General features: G+C 36.9%; 2 protein-coding genes and 1 long non-coding RNA gene across 3 annotated transcripts; 2 read left to right on the top strand and 1 right to left on the bottom strand.

Moving 5' to 3' along the window:
• Nucleotides 1–35: 35 nt before the first annotated feature.
• On the top strand, nucleotides 36–4,486 carry prdm8 (PR domain containing 8). The gene is made up of 4 exons (XM_027012395.2): nucleotides 36–178; nucleotides 669–893; nucleotides 1,072–1,303; nucleotides 1,464–4,486. Exons 2-4 carry the CDS (start codon nucleotides 678–680, stop codon nucleotides 2,573–2,575), a joined length of 1,560 nt encoding a protein of 519 aa, XP_026868196.2. The 5' UTR covers nucleotides 36–178; nucleotides 669–677; the 3' UTR covers nucleotides 2,576–4,486.
• A 1,801-nt stretch (nucleotides 4,487–6,287) lies between these two features.
• Nucleotides 6,288–10,216, bottom strand: gdf10a (growth differentiation factor 10a). The gene is made up of 3 exons (XM_027009533.2): nucleotides 9,640–10,216; nucleotides 7,974–8,875; nucleotides 6,288–7,515 (listed from the first exon to the last, which is right to left on the bottom strand). The coding sequence occupies exons 1-3, from the start codon at nucleotides 9,890–9,892 to the stop codon at nucleotides 7,324–7,326; spliced, it is 1,347 nt and encodes a 448-aa protein (XP_026865334.1). The 5' UTR covers nucleotides 9,893–10,216; the 3' UTR covers nucleotides 6,288–7,323.
• Nucleotides 8,735–10,858, top strand: LOC118242194. Its single transcript, XR_004776635.1, has 3 exons — nucleotides 8,735–8,805; nucleotides 10,232–10,502; nucleotides 10,732–10,858. It is a non-coding gene; the product is annotated as an uncharacterized LOC118242194 (long non-coding RNA).
• The last annotated feature ends 4,219 nt before the right edge of the window (nucleotides 10,859–15,077 follow it).

Here is a 15,077-nt window from a genome sequence, read left to right as displayed (position 1 = left end):
ACGCCACCAGAGGATTTGAGCAGAACGGGAGCGCGCCTCAAAGGGCCATCACGTCTCAGAGATCATCCTCAGTGTGGATAAGATCGTGTAGAGCCTAGTCGAGAGAAGACGTCGCTCTGGTCGCACTCCGCCGCAAAGGCCGTCTGCTTGATCAATTTCTTTGGAGCATCTAATATCTGTAAGTTGCTCATTCGAATTCTTCGACATCAGAGGTCTTTTCATTTGTAAATAAACTGGGTGATAGCATTTACCGGGTGTAACTGCTCAATACACATAATTTAGTATTAAAAATTGAATTAACAGTAAAATGAAGTAATTTTTCAGTTATTTATTATACTTTAACAATCATCTTAGGGCAGCAAGCGTCATCTGGATTCAGAATGACGAGATGAAATTGAAAACTGAAATGCTAGGTGACACAATCCAACTGCTTGTGTGATATGTTTTACTGGTTTATATATATATATATATATATATATATATATATATATACTATGCCATATTAATTCATTCAAAAATGTTGTTCAATTATATTCATATACCTATATTAAATGTATATTAATGGAGTGCAGCAACCCGAAATAGTTGATGTAAGTTTTGGAATGCTGCTTTTAGGTCTTTATTCTGATTATTTTACTGATAGCTAACTATTGATATACACTTTTCAGGACTTAACGATGGAGCAGAGCTTTATGCCACGCTCTCTTTGGACTAACGACAGCAAATTTCTCCACCATCATGTCCCTGATTTCTTTACCAGTGTCCAAGTTACACAGGATATAGCGGCTGGAACATCTTTCGGACCCTGTGTTCTTCACAATACGTTTTATGACACAATTGCTTTCATTGCCTTGAAATCGTTTGACAAAAAAGAGAAATCCTATGTATTTCGGGTAAGTTATTCATACAGTTTTATTGGTAAGTTTCTTGGAAATTGTATTTAGAATTAATAATCTGTTTAGGTTTATGGTAGCCTTGGTTATTTTGCTTGAAGTGAAACCAAGCGCTATTATACCTGTTCTTTAATATGTGTATAATTTGTGCATATTATGTCATAAAATCGATCAACAGGTAGATCCTGAGGCTATGAAGAGCTCGCCTTTGGTAGTTCCCTGGTTAAGATTAGTACAGCCTGCAATGAACACAGAGGAGCAAAACACAGAAGCCTATCTGAAGAGTGGCCAACTGTTTTTTCGGACTATTCGAGATGTGAGGCAAGGAGAAGAACTGCTTGTTTGGTATGATGAAGAGCTGTCTCGTCTTCTTGGATTCAGTGACGTCAAAACAGGGGCCCTTTCAGAAGGTGAAAATAATTGACGTTGGTTTTGGTAATGAAGATGCTCATAATATCATGATAAGCTATTTAACTACATTTACTACTAGTTATAACGTTTGTATCGAGTTCTAATTATACTGATAGGTTTGTTATTCACGCATCAGTATATAATTTATCTTTCATACAGACTTCTTGTGTGGCAGATGCGGTCAAGTTTTCAAGAACGAAAATCCATTTCTTGCTCACTGTCGCTTTTTGTGTGCGCAAGTAAAAGCCGACATAATACGAACAGATAACGAACAGAAGCAAACTGAAGTGAAGCGACAGCGCAAAGTCACCGATTTTCACAACATTGCAAGAGACCTGGAACATAAAAAATCTTGCTCTGCTGAGGACAATTTGTCGACACGAAAAAGGAAACCCGAAGAAACTTTAAGTCCACGGAACAGAAAAACTGTTCTACTGGAGAAAACTAATATCACTAATTACACAAACATAACGGATATCAACAAAGGATACCCATATGGCCATGACTTTATGGAACCTACCATGAAATTAACCGAGGGCGGTTTATCAATTTACGAAAAGAGCGGCAAAAGCAGTTCCAATACTGGAAAACCAACAGAACACAGATATGAACAGACCCATCTCCTCAAAGGTGCAGTAAGGCAAAATCTTTCTGGGTCAAGCTACCAGCCAGACGGGAAAGCGCATATGGGTCTTCAGTCCGATTCCAGTGCATTTTCATTCATTCTACCGGGGAGTACCCACGAGGAACAAAAGAGTGCATTTTGTAAACCCAGCAAGCGTTTCATCGTCGAAGGACCACAGCGTCCAGCCCCTCCAATATGTAGCCCACAAAAACTCCCGGATATTTCAGATACGTACAACTCAAAGATTGTTGTTGGATATAGAAATATGTTGGCCTCTCACCTGTTTCAGTGTGATCCGCAAACGATGGTGTCCGCTCCAATGACAACAAAAGGCTCATTTAATTTCACACCGGAGCACTGGACCACGAACATAAACGGCCAGTTACAAGACAACCCTTCCTTGACCCTTCTTCCTCCTACTTTCAGCTCACTGGGTGTTTCAGTGCAGAACTGGTGTGCTAAATGCAATCTTTCATTTCGAATGACCTCTGACTTGGTGTTTCACATGCGGTCACATCATAAAAAGGAATTCTCCGCAGAGTCTCAGGTGCGGAGGAGAAGAGAAGAGAAACTCACCTGTCCAATCTGTAATGAGTACTTTCGTGAGCGACACCATCTCTCACGTCACATGACTTCTCACAACTGAAAAATGAACTCACAAAGACCTTTTTGGTACTTCACTATAAGGTTTAGTTCGTCCCTCTAGACGGTGATATCGTAGAAGCATAAATATAAGTTTTAGTCTTAGCTGTTGTTGAATGGGGATGCCCGGTAAGCTTATTTGTTGGCTCTATAGGATAGACTACAGTAAAATCTTCATATACGAAACGTGAAACTATGAATACAAATACAAAAATACAAATTGAATGGAATATAGGTATTCATTTTATAAGATAAATGATAGATTAGGCTACGTCATGTTTTTGCTTTGATTAAGCAAAGGATTTAATATAAGCTTGATCGGCATGACCCATCACTGGAAATGAAAATAATAATTTCAAAATTTGATGGAGTACTATTCTCCCTATCGTCAAAAGTCTGCATGTGCGGAGAGCTGTTTCAAATGTGTCCTCAGAGTCGGAGTCACAATTTGCATTGATTCTAAGTGACACTGATAATGCACGATAATTCAAAGTATCTCCACAAGATGGCCACAGAGATCCATAACGGCATCTCCATATAACGGTATACTACATCTAGTTAAATCGTGCCTTATAAATCTCAGGAACGGTAGATATGTAGATATTTAAAATAGGTGATATTTGATATTGTGTCCTAAGCACTGAAGTTAATTTACTTCTCTAACAGCCCGACTAAACCATTAGCTATAGTATTTATTTCAGACAAAAGCATTATCCCCTTAAATGAGTAGGCTACTGTATCTAACAAATATTAGTTTATGCACTATGGTGATAGTAATCATCTCTGACAAATCTATAAGGACTTGCTAAATTTTCATCATTGCATCATTACAACAACAAAAGACAAATAATATGTATTCATTTACAAAGGCTTTCTTTCAAGTTTTCTTTTTTGGAGGAGGGGGTATTATGAAGTTATGGTATTTGCTGTGACACATCGTATCATTAACAGGCCTTCACTCTCTGATTGTGTCATTCTGATCTCTTAAAAAGGATGGACTTCTTAATGGAATGAAATAAACACATTATGGAAATTGCCTACACATCAAGTAGTTATATTTGTTTATTTTATCTAGTACAAATGCAACAAAATATATTGCCTCAATCAAATAGGACAAAGTGTAGGTCTTTGTTATGATTTTTTATTTCCCTATAGAGTTATTGAAACAACATGGTTTATAACACCCATTTCCTCTAAATTCACATAATTACATTCTGAAGCAATATCCGCACTAGTGCTTTTCATGAATAGTTTCATGAAAGATTTTGAAGAATTTTTTGGAAACTGCCTTCAAGGATAACAAGGGCAAATTTTATATGTTCATCAATTGCATGGTTGGTTTTCTGGTGGCTGATTCTGGTTCCCCCTAGGTCATGCTTGTCTGAGTTCTGACTGAAGCACTGATACCTATCTACACAGGTTTCAGTACAAGATCTGGAACGATGGGTTTGCAGGAATCAAGTTAGTAACCACTGTAGCTATTTGGCCAAATGACAGGAAGCCAACCTTAAATACAGGCTAATATTAGTCTGCTGGTATTAGCTGTCTATTGGGAAGGGTTGATGGTGTTTTAAGAGAACATCTATAGTGGTTAGGTTTGCCACATTTCTTTTACTTTTTCCCTTTTTTTTTTGTTTTGTTTTGTAAACTCAATATTAGTGTAAGCAAAATACATTGCCAAATCATCATAAGATGATACAATACACAACATTTTAAGTAAATGAAGAAAGTGATTTGAAGGAAGGAAATTATTTCTTGTTCTATAATAATAAACCAGTAAAGCATAATTCAGAAATGTATTCCTCCTAATGTTGGACAGGATGCATTTTGCTCTTCATGCTGTTATGAAAGTCCAGGATAAAAATGCATGTGTGTGTGTAAATTATTAGGAAATAAAAATGGGCTAATAATTTTCCTAAATCTATGAGTATCAGTTTATTATCACATCATGTGAAAAGAACTATAGAGGGCATGCACATGCGTGTGTGCGTGCATGTTCACTCACACACACACACACACACACACACACACACACACACACACACACACACACACACACACACACACACACACACACACACATGTACACACACATACACACAAACTATCATAGTCCTGTAGAGTGCACTCTTAACTAAATTTTGAACAAGGATACCTGCAGCAAACTTACATATTATCTGAGGAGAGCACAAAATTCTTCAATATATTTATCAAATAATAAACTTAGAATAGGTCATATGTGTTTGTAACACATATTGTAACACATAACCTCTTTCTTGTAATGTACATTTCCAAATATTAGGTTTCTATGCATCTTTGAAAATGTAGTGAGGCTCTCACTCATTAAAGCCAACAAAACATCTCTGTGGCTGGTGAATGAGGCGAGTCCTAAGCAACTTAGAAGTCAGAGAGACTTCATAGGAAAGTCAGGATATTGATGGCTCGTAAAGATATATAAGCTGCCATGGTGCCTTTTACATTTGTGAGAAAATTAAACAATCAAATTGCATAATATTGCATTCATTAACACCTAACATCAATAGCCTTCTTACTTATTTATTTAAACTTACATTTATTACTTATTAGAGTAATCAGCAGAGGAAAAAGGCTTTCCAGTGTACATATAAAAAGGTCTGTCCACTAATAAAGGACTCCATCTGCTTAGGTATTAAGTGATTTTCTCTCATTTGCATACTGATGAAGCCTCTGGTGCCCAAGAGTTGATATGAATATTATGAAAGTACTTTGTAGGAGTATCATGTCTACAATTGCCACTGGTTATAAGTAGCTAATAGTGGTTCCCAGTGGGACTAAGATGCAACAGAAAATGAACACTCTCTGGAAAGAATAAAACAGTATACTTAGTAATGCATTGATCTTTGCCTCTTTCCTTTTATGAAATCACTGAAAGATTGGATGATTTTAATCTTGCTATATTAATTAAACATAGTAAGTGGGGAGTTTGCAGTAATTAAACCAGTTCAGATTGTTCAAAAGAAACAGATTCATGCTGTCATCATGTTATCACCAGCTTCTAAAAAAAGTCCACTCTCATCAGCAGAACAGTGTAAAATCATTTTAACTGTAACATACAACTTGAAATAAATCTACTGCAGTCATAAACAAGACACAAAACTTTAAAAAGTCTCATAACAATCAAATTTCCGTTTAAGTGTTTAACACATATTTTGGAAATATAATCAACTAATAGTAAAGGTTTAGAAAAATAAAACAGCAAGTCTTCTAGTGGAAGAAAAGACCTCAGTCCTTAACATGACATATTCAAGTGGCATCTCTTTTTATAGCTCAAACAAATTCCGACTATTCAAATTCAACAGTAACTTTTCTGTTTGCTGTCAGTAGCATATCTTTAGCCAAAGGGTGTTTGAAATGAGTGACATCATCTGTTAGGGAAAATGTTAACATCCTGTTCTTAGAGACCTGATGTTCTTGAAGTGGGTATGAAGTGAGGATGGGGGAAGGGAAGACCCACCTGTACCTTTCTTTGATGTTGAAGTGGAGAGTGATACTTTCATAGAGTAAATGCATGCCCTCTGCTTGTTACGCAGTGATCTTTAAAAGAAATGCTTGTGAATTAAACTTTTGTTTAGAACACAGCAGGACAGCATGCTAGTATACAAAAAGGGCTCTTAGTAATGCAATTTTGATATATGTATATATTTTTATTCTACATTTTACCATACATATGGCTAATTTAATTTCATAATTTAAAACGTACAAAAATACAGCATGATCTAAAATATATCATAGTGAATCAACATATTTTACTTAAAGACACATTCATCCAGAATTAAGTAACTTATTAAATACTATTTAGAAATGAATATAGAGATTATAGCAGACATTCACATCATTATTCATGATTGGGGTGGTTTTGTATTCTTGTATTATGTATCTAAGAGCAACACAAACTCTTAGAAGATTTAGAAACATCCATGACCTTAGTGAGTAGTCTGATTCTGATATACAACCACTTTGAAAAATATAAAATATAACTTTTCAGTACAAGTGGACTATAATTAGTTCAATGCTTAGCAAAGCCATTTTAGTAGTATTGAGACTGGATCACAAAGTAATAAGTTCTGCTTAAGATATTTTATACATTCTTGACATGAAAACTCAGTTCAGAAACTTGTATGTGTTTTGAATTTTATATGCTATATAAAGTAACTCAAATATCAAGCATTTATTAACTATTGTTGAACTTGCAGCATTAAGAGTATTATCATTTACTACTGACATAGAGTTTAATTCCAAACATTTCATTTAAACAAACTCTTCTTCCACCACTACATTTTTACACTGTAATTTCAATAATTAAACCTTTTACTGGTGTATGAATGATACAGAGTATAGCCCAAAACTCATAATCATGACCAAAGAAGTGCCTCAACATAATGACTTGATGTTGTATACATAAAGAAAGCAGCAATACAATAACTGATGAACATCCAAACCATTTTGTTAATACATTTAACACATATGATTTTTCTCATAGAAATGTGTCCACCAAAAAAACACAGGTCACAGATAAAAAAGAAACTACTGATTTATAAAACCGGAGGTCACAATAAACAGTGTACATGGAGGGTGCATGGCCCTCATCAATGTAACTTTGTAACTTTGTAATGTGCATTGTACAATAGATGTGAACTACTGGCAATATGCCTATTCACTTGTAGTTCTGGTCTTGTCTTTTCATATCTGTGACCATACTAATGACCATTGAATCTACCGACAGGCACACGTCTCCACAGACATGTTGGGGTAGATTTTTAATACAATGTTCTTGGACTCATCCAGGAACATTACCACAAGAGAGTTCATTTTCTCAGGTACACAGCAGGGCTCTGGGATGCCTGGAATGATACCAACCGTCTTCACTATACTCTGGATAGTTGCATGGTTGGAAGGGCGAACAACCTAAAAGAAAAAAACAAAACAAAATAAGAATGAAGAAATATTTAAAGTTTAGATAAAGATCCTACCTAAAATACCTAGAAATCTTACCTAAAATAAAACAAATTTTATTTTGGTTCTGTTTAGTGAGTAGGAAGAAACAGTTTTCATATATCACCCTCTATTCTGAACATTTCCACAGCTGGTTTATTTCAAGTAGGGGAAAGAAAGGAAATCAAGAAAATGTGTTCAAAAGCCCATCCCCTCCCCCATTAAGGTTAACATTATGTGAATGTAATTACACATAAAGCTTATGTGCTTCAGTTATGCTGGAACTGAATACCCTCTGAAGGGATTCTTTGTTCAGAGTTTCTGGCTACTAGAGGCTTTCTAAATCATTTTTAAATATTTCAATATGTCTGAACTATTCGTTCTAACATATGTGAATTCCTAATGTCCAGTGTATTGTCGATTGTTCTGACCTTAGGTATGGGGAATTCACATGTTCCAGCGCAGTAGTAAGCATCAAATGACTTAGGGGACAAGATCCACTCACTCCAGCCAATGTCTGCAAAGTCCACCTTGAGGTACCTCCTGGAACAGCTGCGAGGCTCTCTCCACTGTCTCCTCCGTGCTTTCTTCATGGTTTTCTCATCAAAGCTGAGAACCTGAGACTTGCCCAGTCCGTCAGCATGCTCCTGGCCTTTCTTTCGCCGCTCCTTGTTGGAGGACTTTGGCTTCAGTACCAGGTAAGTGCTTTCCCACATATCATGCTGCTTGAAATTGTCATATTCCACATCAGGGAGTTCATTGTTCTGAATGGGGTCGGCAAAATATAAGTCCCGCTTGACCCGTATATCAGGTGAGGAGTTTGGAGACTGAGTAGTCTGCTCATTTGCAGGAAAGGGATCATACCGCTGTAAGCTCAATGCTATACTGTTGGGTTCTGATATGGCTAGGTCATTGGCATATACAAGTATATATGGGAGGATAGATGCTGAAAGCTGTTCCTGATACCTCTGATAATTTTCTCCATAGTCAAACTCCAGTGTTATCATAAAATGATTCCTATGTCTTGCCTCTTTTATAATATGAGATATATCCCTGGTATGCCATATCCCCCTTCTGTGTGGATATAAAGTGATGTTCCAAAGAGATGATCCCACAGGAGTATTGGCAGAAGGACATCGGAAAAGGAGACGAAAAGAGGGAAAGTGGTGGAGGTTCTGGATGTGACAGGAGGGGTTTTTGAAGCGCTTGCAGAACCAGGACCTCTGGCGTGGACGTTTGTCAAAGAAGAAGTGAAGTGTGCTGGTAAGAATCACTTCCGAATCTTGGAGGGAAGTGAGATTCAGATGGTACAGAACTCTTTGCTCTATGTTTTCTGCAGGGAAATGGACAGCAATTGCTGAGTTACATATTCATCATGAAAATGGACTTGAATAACAAGCTTGTTGTTCAGTCTACAGGTTGCTAAGAAAGCACAAAAGAGTGTGATAATATATTACATTTGAGCAGCTAGTATTACAAGGATGTGATTATTTAAGATTCCTTATGAATCTACTTAGAAGATCATAATAATGTAATCTCTTAATCTCTCACATTTCTTAATTCCCATCAAGATCTGTCACAGACTTAATTTTTTGTACTAAACCCTATTTTTAAAGTATTGTCAATTAATGAATGTTCTTTAAGGAACTGCAACGAATGAATGAATGAATGAATGAATGAATGAATGAATGAATGAAAATAGACTGAAATTCGAATTTCTTTTGTGCTCCTGGTGTAACCATCATATTGTACGCATATGGCGTACATACTGAACGAGATTATGCATAGTTTTTTTGCAAAGTGTCTGTCTAGTTTAAATCATTATAGACAGTCTCTGAGACGACAGCTAATGGCAGGGGACGCGTTACCCCCTTATGAACAGTTACGTGGATAATGGCCTCTGAAAATTTTAAACCCAGCACGCATATGGGATGTTGACACAGCAATACATTCCAAATGCTATTCAGTTTTCCACAGTATGTGCCACTGAGAATATGCCATAATATGCAGAACACTGTACGTATGTATTACAACAGTAAAATTATAAAACTTGAGAATTCGCACTCTGTTAAAAAACAGGAACATAAACCAACTTACCAGGCTTAGCTTTAAAACTTCTCACTGTATTCTCATCTTTAGATCCATGGATATCTCTGCTGTATTTATCGTAGAGCTTGAACATATGTTGTGAAACAACGTCCGCTGTCGAACTGTGATCGAGAGCAGTTGGCATATCCAACACATCACTGTCGCGCGCAACTCTCAAACCTGATTCTGATGCTGCCCAGCTAAGTACAGAACTGATCCAAAAAGTTAGCAGATGCACCAAAAAGACTTGTTTAAACGCCATATTAAGCAAAAGAAAAACAATTCTAAGATTTAAGGGGTTTTGAGATAGCAAGCAGCGCGTAAACGATCTAAAGGATTTAAAAATCTTATCCTATGTAGATTGCTCATGCGTAGTCATCATCGCTGAAAAAACAGTGCCATATATATCATTTCCGTTTGAGGTTGTTTTTCCTTTTCATTCAGCTAAGAGCTAAAGTAATAAAAAGTCAAGTCTGACAACCAACGATTCTGCTATACCTTAGTTAACCTGTTGAATATCTACTTGTTTCTTCTGGCCACAAAGCATGGGACAAGCCATATGCTGAGTGATTTGCTGACGTACGCTCTTACCAACCAACAGGAGCTGTGAAGAGCTAACTACAGTAGGCTTTACCGGTCCGACAGAAACTTGTGAAACTTCAGTGATGACGGTGAGCTCTGTATTTGTCCCTCAAAGGTACCTTTCTTAGATATGTTGGGATTACACTCAGATGTAGAGTCACTGCTCTATTTAGAGTCAGTAAAAGCAATATCTTATTGTTTGCAACAAATTCTTTTTGTCCCCAACAAGTGTTAAAAATCTTTTCCGGCTTAATGCATTGAGGCCTACTATCTTCTACCTCATTTTGTCTGTAAGTAAAATATAATATAATATATTTATAATAATAATTTATAATATATATTGAAGTTTCATTGAATGAATGATATGCCAAATTTAATAGTGTTATATACAGAAAGCTAGAATATTCTTTTGTTTAGTGTAAAATATTTAAAACCTTAAAAAAAATGTTTAATTGCATGAGATGCTGATATAAAGCAAGTCATTCAATTCAAGTTTTATATATTTTTGTTTGCTTTCAGTAATGGCATTCAGTTCATGACACCCAGCAGGGAATGAGTCGATCACCTTGTTTGATCACCTGGTTTTATCTATCTATCCATCTATCTATCTATCTATCTATCTATCTATCTATCTATCTATCTATCTATCTATCTATCTATCTATCTATCTATCTATCTATCTATCTATCTATCTATCTATCTATCTATCTATCTATCTATCTATCTATCTATTTGCCATGTGTGCACCTCCATGCCTACAATGCATTTCTTTGAATGCACTGGGGTCCAGTGGAGAGGGCTTTAATAGCCTGGCTGTTTCAGTAGTGGCACACCATTAAACACCTCCTCTGGCCCTTGGGGACGCCACTGGAGACTCCCTTTCACTTCATACATGAATGTGCCTTAAATCTGCATTAAAGCCCAAGAGCCCACTAGGACGCTGTTACTGAGTGAATCAGAGAATAAATTGTGAAGGGAAGAGCTAACACTCCCTTGCTGTACTCCCAGTTTTTTATTGGCAAGCTGTGGCTAGGCTTCAGAAAGTTGCACCTCTTTTACACTTGAAGAAAAGAGACTACTGGGGTGAAGGAATCCAAATTAACTCTGGGTCACAGAAGACCTTCGATTCTTGGATGTAACCACTCACTGGCATCTTTGTTTGTACCTATGAAAGTGTTGGTCCATTTTGGCATACTGTTTTTTTCTCTCATATGAATGGCTGCTTAATTAAGTATCTTGCCAAGAAATAATGGTAATAAATAGGAGACGTTCCTGGCTAAGAAGACAAACTCTGTGGGGCTCATGCTTTTAATATGCTTGCCCCTTATTACCAAACAGCTAGTGGCCTCATGGGCTTGTAAACTGTGCTATTATTTCTATTTAAACACTGCCCTCCCATCCATTCATAGTGTATATATGTAAAAGAAACAAATCTGTTAGTGGTTGGGAAGCAGTGAAGATGTGGGAATTTAATGAATGAAGAATATGTATTATATACTTTGTATTTGAATTTTTTATGTGTTTATATTGAAATAACATTTCTTTGTGTATTTCTTCTGAGAAGTAAAACAACAGTTTGCACTGATAAAAGCTTTAGCAGTTTGATGCCCTTAATGAGGTGTTACTTTCATTTGAGTTACAATTTGTTGCTGCATGCATGTCATTGAAATTAATTTAAAACTTAAAGTGGTCACTGATTTTTGTACAACATCTTTATTAAAAATAAACATTTTATGCAGAAACCTTTTTTTAAACTATGCAGTTAATTAGCTCTAATGACTTATCCAATGAAAGCATTTTCAAGGCTGTTTTTGATCCTCTATTGTAAGCTTTTCACATGACCTAACCATCATAGTTTTTTTTTTAATTGTCACTGGGGTGTTAGCTTATCACAAATGATTTAAAACTATCTTCATCTTCTCTAATGTGGTAATTTGTGATACTGACATATTTCCAAGTCTCACTGTGAGCATGGCACTGATGCAAAATATATATGAAACATCCGTCTGTAACTGTCAGCAACTGCAAGTCATTTGTGAAAGGGAGCAAATAAATTACTGGCTGCCTTTTGTTTTGTCTTTGCCCTTCCCAGTTTGTGTTGGCTATATAGCAATGTGAGGGAAACACAATTGGCCCTGCAGTTCTTTACTCTAACTGGCTGTTCATCAATCACTTCAGGCATACTCCAAATGCTTGGGCTCTCACACCATCACACAAGCAATAGAACATTTCAAACATTTCAGATATTCTAATAAATGTATCCACTCTTTAGACACCACCACACAATCAATGGAACATTTCAAACATTTCATTCTAATAAATGTGTTCTTTTCTTCTTTATAGTTTCTTTCAGCTTGCAAGTGGAATCCCAGAGTTGTAGAGTAAAATTTGGTCTTGGAGTTACTGACATCTAGACTTATTGTCCTCTAAAAAGTTGTCCTGAAATACAATATAAGGAAATGCTATTTAAGCTTTTTTCAAAGCTTTTATGGCAGGTTATATTATACCTATGTAATATACACATGAGCCAAGGAGATAAAGCATTCACAGTAGACTGATGCCTAATGCAGATTTGGAATGTAGTTTCCAATACTGAACATAAACTATTTCTGCTTGGCCCTTCAATAAGAGCTCTAATAAAATCAGAAAATGAATGCCAAGAGAATTTAAGTATGTACAAAGAAATGCATAGATGAAAGTTGCAACTTGACAAGTGTTTTCTAATATCACACTTGCTTTATAACAGTGTTTTTCCCTCTTTGCCCTTCATGAAACAGAACAAAAACAGACCAGTTTCTGTAGAGAGCATACACATAGAAATTTGATCCAAAAAGTGACTGCATGTCAGTGATGTGCCCACGGTCCTGGGGAGAGTTCCGTTAACATCGCTGCTTCCCTCCTGTCTGTCCAGTTCAGGCCAGTGGCTCAGCAGAGGGGATGAGCTCATTTGGCTGTGTGGGGAGATGCAGTGCACCCCATTATGTTGGACCAGAGGTAATAAAACTCTCTGATGCTGTCCAGGCTGCACAGGCCCACTGCTGCTGCTTTGTGGCTAACATGATTTTAGCCCTCACTACTGGGATTGCTGAGCTTCCTGGCTTTGATCTTTGGCTTCCTGTCAATCAGAATTAGTTATCCTTCAATACTGACCCCTCCTTTCTTAGTGTAGAGTCCAGCCTAGGGACAAACCCTGCTTTGTGCATGCTAAATGCCTTCATGAAAGAAGACCATGAGGTTTATTTATTTCTTGAGTGCCATATGTTAGCTTTGCTCATCTGTAAGCTAAGACTTCAGTAAATCAGTAGTACATGATGCATATCTATAAATCTTTTGTGTATCATTGATTGTAGGTGTAGTTGATTGTAGGTTGTTAGTACATTAATTCATTTTTTCTTGGCAGAAGCAGTCAGTTGAGGTCTGGGATGATGATGACTCTGTGACAGGTTGACATGCTGAATAAGGTAAATGACAGCTAAGCCATCTTGCTACTGACCCCTAGCCTTCACTTGGCAGGGAGCTTCAGACAAAAGACCATATTTATGCATCCATCATATCATGTAATTCATGGCTTCTAATTCAGTGTTGAAGGTAAACCAATTACACTGATTTTCCTAGAGGAAATGTTTAAGGCATGGCTTAGCTGAATTCTCATATGCCTTTCAGTTGAATTCAGACTCAAACAGATCTCTTTCTGACATCTCTCAGTTTCATTTAGGCTTGTAATTCTCAACAAGAATATGCCTTGAGGAAATGACTTCACAAAAAATTTGTAGTTACTCCATTTTCCCCAACAAAATAAAAAGAAATGCTGTTTTTAAATTAATCATTTAGAGATTGAATATCATTCCTCTTCTAGACTCTTCCAAGTTCCAAAAATGATGTCATAGTTCCCATTTGATTGCTTACACCTGTCCCTCATTTCTACCTTGTTAAGTTCATGTATTGAAACCCTGCCGTGTTCCCTGTGTGTTGGCTGATCATTGTGGTTGTTAGGCTTCATTGCGTTTATGTGTTTGGTTGTTTTGATGTTTTTGTAAGCCCGTAAGTTTGTCCCCCCTGCCTTTGTGTTTATCCTAGCCTTTGTGTTTCTTAGCCTCCAAGTGTTTCCTAGCCTTTGTTATAGCCTGTTCCCCTGTTTGCTTTCGTGTGTTTTGTTTGTTTGAGCATGTATCCCCGTGCTCTCCATGTTGGTAATATGGCCCTGGACTATTAAACGACCCTGATTTTGGATTTGCCCATAGTAAATCTCGCTCTTCTCCGCACTTGTGTCCGCCTCCTTACCGCTCACCATTACAACTTCCATCTGTTATTTTGTTTACATTAAATGTTAGGTGCCTTTCATTAACTTTCAACAAATGAAATACTTGTACTATGGTCTGTACTTCTGAGAGATCATTGAGGAGTGGGTCTCACCCACTAAAGAAAAACATATTCCACTGATAGCCACACATGCCTATGTCACCTTTTTTGATACATGGGGAGGATGCTTTGGATTATGAGCAGTTCCTTTTTTCTGCAAATGTTCATTGCTTTTCTATTCTTGAGGTTTACCAGTAGTTTGCATCATGTAGTAAAGCCTATGAAGTTATATGGATGGTTTCCTGGATGATGGTATGATCTGTTCAGCAGTTTTTTCTTTCTGATTGAAAGCATTCTTGAGTTATCCATTACTGTGGTGATAGATTGTTTTGCTATTGCAAAGGTCACCGATAATTTCTTGCTTCCTTACATTATACAAAACAATTACACCAAATGTCTGTGTCTATGATTTTTTAGTCTCAGATCAGTCTGCTGTATACTCACACTGGTACTTCATTGGACCTCATGCTGAGAGACAACAACAGACTCCAGATGCAAATTCCACA

This window comes from Electrophorus electricus, chromosome 11, assembly GCF_013358815.1.
Source record: "Electrophorus electricus isolate fEleEle1 chromosome 11, fEleEle1.pri, whole genome shotgun sequence".
NCBI lineage: Eukaryota > Metazoa > Chordata > Actinopteri > Gymnotiformes > Gymnotidae > Electrophorus > Electrophorus electricus.
The sequence above is the reverse complement of the archived record's forward strand: the minus strand, read 5'-3'. Positions and strand labels throughout refer to the sequence as shown.